Source organism: Montipora capricornis, chromosome 9 (genome assembly GCF_036669925.1).
Source record: "Montipora capricornis isolate CH-2021 chromosome 9, ASM3666992v2, whole genome shotgun sequence".
NCBI classification, from domain to species: Eukaryota; Metazoa; Cnidaria; class Anthozoa; order Scleractinia; family Acroporidae; genus Montipora; species Montipora capricornis.
Window position 1 is genome coordinate 26,325,741 of NC_090891.1, and position 8,088 is coordinate 26,333,828.

The 8,088-nt window shown below is 39.6% G+C and overlaps 1 protein-coding gene across 1 annotated transcript in view; it reads right to left on the reverse strand.

The window, feature by feature from the left end:
• Positions 1 to 5,722: 5,722 nt before the first annotated feature.
• LOC138016676 (uncharacterized) overlaps positions 5,723 to 8,088 on the reverse strand; it is a 9,649-nt gene continuing 7,283 nt past the window's right edge. Inside the window, exon 3 of the mRNA XM_068863864.1 lies at positions 5,723 to 6,605. Within this exon, the coding sequence (XP_068719965.1) occupies positions 5,964 to 6,605 (642 nt within the window). The 3' untranslated portion in view covers positions 5,723 to 5,963. The remainder of the gene's footprint in view (positions 6,606 to 8,088) is intronic.

The following is an 8,088-nucleotide window of genomic DNA, read 5'->3' on the forward strand; positions in this document are numbered from 1 at the left end:
GCGCAATAAAAACAGAAGACACCTTCCTTAGCTACCGAGAGGAGGACCTTCTTTTTGTAGTTTTAGTTGTTAGAATTTGTTGAATGGGTTTCATTGTAAGCTTTGTTACATGAAGTTAACAGTGTAGTATATATGGCGTGTAAATCCGATTTTGTTGCGTCACTTGTATGTAATTTAATACCACAACTTTGTAATGTGTGTTTGACTGCAAAATAAAGAACTTTGCTCCAAACAAAAAAAGGAAGATTTAACAATTTCAACTAAATAGATGAACGGGGTGCAAAAATGTCGAACAAAAATTGATTTAATGGCAACTGAAAGCTCCTCAATTACCTGTATAAACTTCTTACAACCCAGCTATACGCCTTAATCCCGCTCTAACGCTCTAAATGTCAGCGCACACATTCTTCTTATGGTGGTTTATTACCTTTATCGACTTGTTTAATGAAATCTTTTTTTTTCTATTTTTTTGTCCCTTACATCATTACACGCATGCGTTTTTTCAGGCCAAGTTTCCTCTTCATATATTATAGCAACTCTAATGAGCCTGACGCCATACTTCTCAGATTTAGAGCGGTTTTCAAACGAGTGTCGTAAAACCAAAACCAAAGTAATTACTTTGGCCAATCAAAAAGGACGGAGACAATCCAGTAAACCAATCAAAACTCGAAGTAATTACTTGTAGCCGTCACAAAGCGCGGGAAAATGTGCACGCGCGAGCTACGATTGGTTTTGGTTCCCCTTCTGATTGGTTCAAAAAGTGGCGCGAGAACTTTGAACCAATCACTGAGTAAAGCAATTATCTAATTACTTTCGACACTCAATTGAAAACCACTCTATAAAAATCTTCAAAATCTTAATTATATTAGTACACGTGGATTCACGCACAGCCTCATTGGCTTTACTCTCAAGACATTCCACGATCCCTTATAGTCTCCTTCGCAACCGTCCTTTGGGATGTCACGCAACGCTCCCCCGAAAGGAGGGGGAGGGTTGGGTGACATCCCGAAAGACGGGCGCGAAAGAGAATAGGGAGCTTAAGCAACGACAACGGCGACGACAACGAGAACGTCATCTCAAAATATATTAAATTTGCGTTATTTTAATCGCTTGGCGACTATTTCAACGTTTTTAATATGACAAGGGTGTGGTAATTCCTCGAACATGCACCAGTCGGAACGGCACTCCATTTTAGGAGAGAAAATGAAAATTTATCCTTAAAGTGCCCATAACCCCAAAACATTTTTTTCGCTAAATTGAATCTTTGCACATGTTCAAGACGCACTGCGGCCATTTTTTTCCTTTTTACAACAAATCCTGTCCTTTTATAGGCTTCGAAAGTTGCGAAAATCCAAGCATCTTTTGTTCACGACCGAATCAGAAGGGGAGTGGGTCTATTCCTGTTTTTACGTCACAATCTACTTTGCATGCATTTTTACAGAGTTAATGCAATGTAAATCAGTTTGTGACGTAAAAACAGGAATAGACCCACTCCCCTTCAAAGTAAAAAAAGCAAAAAAAACATTATGTTTACTTTGTTGCTAAGTGTATAGGTCGCTGTACAAGTATTTCTCGCAATCCACCCTAAAAGTGGTAAGTACTTATCGTCGACGTCTACTGAACTATAATGGCGCGTAAAAGCGACGAGGATAGAGAATTTCGTGGTTTTGGTGTTCGGAGTAAATTCTTTTTTATAGTATGAAAAAAGAAAACACCCCGTGAAAAACACACATGCATGTGTGAGCAAGCTTAATGAGTTGCCTAGAGGAATACAGCTCTTTCAGTAACTACGTTTACTGCAACAGCTGCACTTGCCTTTTACTGAATTTATGTATGTTAGACTAGTCAGGGCTATCGTTCTAATCTTCTAAGATGTATTTACCAAACAAATGTAGGCCAAGAATGGTCACTCAGCCTCAGGAAAAGAAATGCATTTAACGGCCATCACTGAACTAGTGAAACAGGAATCAGGAATCAAAAATAATTAATCTTAGAGAGTTATCGAACTCACCGATATAAATATATTAGTCCTCTAACTCTCTCCAAGTAAATAAATTAAATCACACGTATTTCGAACGTGACACTTGAGATTATGTGTGTTGCGAAGATCGTCCAAGTTCTGAGGTAGTTACTGAGCAATAAGATATTTCTTTGTCAGTTTATCTGGTCTTATGGGAAAGCCTATGTAACGACAGGCAACGAATACGTGTCAAAGATGACGTTAGAAATTTCAATTAACATAGCTTTTTCCTAAGATGTTTCTTGGTGAAAGATATATATATGAAATACATCATATATTGCACTGCGGGTATGAAATCAAATGAAACCATGTTGTCTCGCAGTGATGAGCGCAAATTTCTATTGAGTCGAGAAGACTGAAATAATTTCAGGACATCAACGGGATTTGAACCTTCGACCTCTCTATACCGGTGCGATGCTCTAACCAAATGAGCTATGAAGCAACTGACGTTGGGAGCTGGTCACTTCTGAGTTCACAACTTCCCGTAATAAATTATTATGAGTGAAAGATATATATATGAAATACATCATATATTGCACTGCGGGTATGAAATGAAATGAAACTATGTTGTCTCGCAGTGATGAGCGCAAATTTCTATTGCGTCGAGAAGCCTGAAAAATTTTCAGGACTTCAACGGGATTTGAACCTGCGACCTTGCGATACCGGTGCGATGCTCTAGCCAACTGAGCTATGAAGCCACTGACGTTGGGAGCTGGTCACTTCTGAGTTCACAATGCAATATATGATGTATTTCATATATATATCTTTCACTCACCCGGGCCCGAAAAGCCATCTGTAAAACTTCCAACCGCTTGTTTTGGAAAGCCGATGTTTTAACATGTTTTCAAGGTAACAAAAAGAAAAATAACTGTGAAGTTTGACGAATTAAATGCCATCTGTTGTTAAGTTACAAAGGGAAATGTGACACCCGAAAATGGCCCGTAAAGTTTCGGGACTTTCGAGAAACGGTCCCCAGCTCCCAACGTCAGTGGCTTCATAGCTCAAGTTGGTTAGAGAATCGCACCGGTATCGCGAGGTCGCAGGTTCAAATCCCGTTGAAGTCCTGAAAAATCTTTAGGCTTCTCGACGCAATAGAAATTTGCGCTCATCACTGCGAGACAACATGGTTTCATATGTTTCTTGGTTTTATCATCTTTAGCATCGGCAGCCACGGCAAGTCTCAAACGCGGGAAGAACTGTAGCAGGATGTGCTTGAGGCACATAAGGCCATCCCCTTTTCTTTCGTTTAGGGTCGAACGAGTTTCCTGATATTGGGTCGGTCGGTCGGATTGAAAAAAAAAAAAAACTAAAAAAAAACATAAAGAAGAATAACTCTCGGAAATAGGAGGCCTGGTACCCCAGCATCATTGCTGTGGAGCCTGGAAACAACAAGACACAAACCGAAAATAAATATGGCGGAAAAAGTGTTTGGTGTTGTTGTAAAATTAAGAAAACATGGGAAAAAGAACCAACCACCGAAATTCTTATGCGACATAAAAATGGTTTAATTACGTCGTTAATTTTTGTTTTTTTCAGTTTTGAAAATGCCAAAAAAATGGCTCGGTCGGACGACGCTAAACGGAGAAAAAAAGAGGATGGCCTAACAGTCAATAGGCGAACACTGTTAACGAATATTAAATTACGAAATTCAATTGTTAAAGTATTTTCTTCTCGAACGGATATAAATTCAATGCAACGTTGTAAATAAATTATTTATGATGCTGAAGATGTTATGCCGTTGTCACCTATACATGGAGAATAAAAGGGATTTCGCAAATTTCTAAAACAAGTTGTGTCGCGATTAATGGTTCCGGAAATTTTTGAAACCAGTAGCACATTTGCCGTGACATTAATCTTAGTGCAAAGTTAGCCGGCTCCAGTGGCTTTGGACATTGTTAGGACAATTAACTCGTTTCGGAAGTGGTATCGGAAATTTCTGAAACCATCCGTTATTGAACTGAGCTGGTTTCAAAAAATTTCGAAACCAATAATCGCTAATTTCCCTCGACTTCACCTGTAGTCAACTGCAGTAATTTCAAAAATTTCTGAATACGGCCGTAGGTAATTGCCCTCGTTTTTAGCAGTGGTCAAAACAAAGATTTCGGAAATTTCTGAAACCAGTAACGGGTAATTGCCGCTCTTTTTCAAGTTATGGTGAAGAAAGTGGTTTCCGAAATTTCTCATGCCGGCCTTCACAATGTCTTCCAAAATTATTTTTTCGAGTCACCCACAAATGGAGATGAGATGGTGTACGACTAAACGCCATCGTTCAAATGAAAGTAAGCGCTGAATACTTGGACAAAAAGTGGACCAGAGGGATTTGCTGGCCAGATTAAATATCAGCCGAAAATTAAAATCCCGTCAAGGATTCAACCCCGACAACCGATTTTTGTTAACTTTAGAATATCCCCCAAGGTTTCATTGGTTTTGGAACGTGTTCCTACTCGATTGTCGAACGCAGTTCGATAATCCAAGATTTATATTACCTATAGGTTATGAATAAACAGTCGTTATTATCCTGTTTTTATGCCAGTACAACAGGTTTTCCATGGATATGGATACTTCCAGGGTCAACGGTTCAACTCAGGGGAATGTACAAGTTTGTTATAGATAGTTGTTTTTCGAAAGATTTAATGAAGCGTACTTGTAATGGTGAGTTTGGCAAATGGTTGTTCAGTTACCTTCCCAAAGTTAATTTTTGATCAGAAGTTTTGTATTTGATCAGACGTTTTGTAAATAAGGGCAGATACAACATGAAAATAAGCAAAGGTTGCATTCTTGTGTGGAGTGCAGTAAAGGCCTTGAAGTGGGAACAGAGCGAGATTATTAATATTCTATTATGAAACATCCTAATTGGCCAAATTAGTCCCTCTCACTGTCCGATGTTCATCATCGGCCGATAGTCAAATGCTTTTTGACCGTTTGTTTTTTGTTATGAAAGTTGTCATTGCTTATCGTAGTGATCTGATTGGATGAATTTGGGCTTTGGCGGGATCAGAGTTAGTGGAGGGGTTAGTGGGTCCCCACCACTAACTCCTCTGGCGGGATTTTCATCGTTGAAAATTGTTCCACGGCACGCAGTGCCTGTAGGGTGAACGTGGGCCTATAAAATCCGACTTTTTTCACATGAAAAACCTATACGAATCAGTTTGAAATCCGCTTTCTTGTGTTACCTGTTTCCGTCCTAATTACTAGCATTTATCGAATTACCCAATAATTCAATTTATTTTAAGACGTATGACTACAATTCCAATTAACAAAGATAGAGATAACGTGGGTTTCGCAACAATTTAACGTTTTAGACAGTTTATCCCATACCACTAGGTGTAAAAATGTCTCATTCAGGATCCTTTCATTCGCTTTTGCGTTCGTCATGTATACCCTTTGCGAGAGCTTTGGTTAATCGTGTGTTTGCAAGTTTATTTTGCATCTAGAAGATGTTGAGATTTTCCATTACAACCTCTCCCTAGCGGTTATGGCGCGTAGCTTTTAACTAGTGAAATCCCCGCTTCCGAAATTCTGTTGTGCATTTTACTGCATCTACCCAGATTAAAACTCGGAATATATTCCGAGTAAAAATGATGAGATATCTTCTTCACAAAGATTTTCCAATGGTCTCCCATCCAGGTACCTACCCTCCCTGATTAGGCTTAGTTAAGTGAATAAGTGAAAACATCAAACTTTTCGTAATAGAAACGCAAAAACGACAACAAAATTTAATAACACAATAAAAAAGTAAAAGAAGCTTAGTTTTGCAAAGATAATTACTACCCAATACCAGCCTACTGCAGTACCCACATATACGCAATGCGTGCCTATTTTTTTCCTCTTCTTTTTATGAGCAAATGTTCATCTGTGAACTTATTAAAACTATACTTTTCATAGTTACAGCGCTGTATTTCACTTTTAGGTTCCTCAACTCCACTTGATCTTAACTTTTTGTTCAATGAAGACTTTCTTTTTCATGTATTATGGACAGTTTGATAAGTCTAATGCCATATTTCTCTCCTCTATCATCGTCCTTATAGACTTCCAGTGTAAGTCCTTTGCTGATATCCAGGGTCCTGGTATAACTCACGTCTTTCACATAGCCTCCAGCATGCGCAGTGTAGCAGTAAGCTCTCCTTTCGTTCACTTTAAAAGTGAATTCAAATCGGCCAGGATAGAAGTGTTGACTGACGGGCACGGTTGGTGATGATTTATCTATGGTTCGTTGGTGATTCAAACGGCTTCCAGGTGTTCCTTCAACCCCGTAGCACGGTGCGTGGTTATTGTAATTGGTCGTATCGGGAAGCATAAACCCAACGAAATTGTGTCCATCTGACAATCCATACTTTATATCGCTATCTTTCCCTGTAGCAAAATCGACGTCATTGGCAACGGACATTTCGATGGTCAGCGGAGCGGAACTGCCAAACTCTCCGGCAGGAAACAACGGTATTCTTACAAGAAGATCGTGCGTCCTTGAGGTTGCAAGAAAGGTAAGCTGCTCAGGGGAAGCTGGAATCGTCTGAGTGCTGCTTATGAAGGACGCATGCTTGCGTATATAGCTGGGAGTCATGGTCTGGTGATAAATAACTCTCCCCTTTGGAGGAAAAAGAAAAAAAATACAGCTCTTGGATATAAATCAGGCCAAGTGTGATCGATATCAAGAATTAGTGTAGAAGAATTAAATATCAAGAATTAGTATATACTAAAACAGTGGTTAGCGTTGAACGCGTGCGCTGATTGGCTACTCATCATCAATCATCATCAATCCAATTTTGGTCCGGCTTTATCCTCGTAAACGGGGGTGGCCGGATTTACCGCACTTTGGTAGCAATCTCTCTAACTCCCACTCTCCATCTCGCTCGATTCATGGCATCCTTTTTCTCCAATCCAACACTCTTGCTCTCCTTCTGGATATCATTTGCTATTCACCTCCGAGCCGCTTGGCGGCTCGGTAAATATCCATCACTGGCCATGGGAACCTCCACTTCGGTGAAGAGTTGTTAATTATTGAAAACGTGATCATTAAATGGTATTCTAGAGCTAGAGTCATAAAAGAGGCTATGTCCCGAAATCTCGCCAAATTGAGCGACTAGGAACTGGCGACCAAATCAAGCGAAACGTAAAAAAAATAACTACTTAAAACATTGAAGGAACATTCGAAGAAAACAGCAAGTAGAAGGCAGGAATCGATGGAGTAAATTTGGGGCTTTTGAGAACTGTTTAGCCTGACAGTTTTTTCAAAGTTCACCTCTGTTGTTTGTAACTTAAATTGTGTATGCTCAACAGACACTTTTTGTCAGTAAGTGTTGTTTTTAAAGTAATATCTGCGTTAACGTTAAGTTGAATTGCATAGCGAGTAACTGATAAAATTACACAAAATGCTGCTGTGACGTCTTAAAGTGCTACGTATGACCAAAAAAACCATTTTTATTTTTCTTTGGATGTCAAAACTATGTTAACTAACCCAAGTTTTAAGCCTTGATTTAAAAAAAGATATAGTAGTTCTTTTTAATGGTCCGCCATTACTAACTTTAAAATCTTGAGAGAGCTGGATCGAGGAGAAAATACGTCGAAGACTAACTAGTTTAAGAATGCAGTGCGTGTGTACGAGGCTGAATTAATATGCAGCACGGGAGTTTCGGGCTTTCAGACTTTTAAACCCGTGTTTTGCATATATACAAGAAGAAGAGAGCTTAAGCACGCGCGTTTTTGAGACGCGGACGGCAACCGGAAGTGAGCTGTTTTCCCTTTTAACTTGTCACACAACCACATTTATATCGCTAAGTATCTTTTCACTATTAGATACCCTAAGTTTAAAAAGCTGGGAGAGACCGCTATCCTGGCGTGCGAAATATTCACTTCCGGTTGCCGTCCGCGTCTCAAAAACGCGCGTGCTTAAGGACGTTCGTGCTAATTGTTTGTGCGCAACGTTACTGCGCAGGTAACGCGACTGTAATATGTCACGCATTACTTCGAGCATTGGTAAAGTTGTGCTTTTAAAACCTTTGCAAAAACCGTGGACGGTAAGCTTTGCACAGCGTTGGATCAGAGAAGATCGTGATCAGTCAAAATTGATT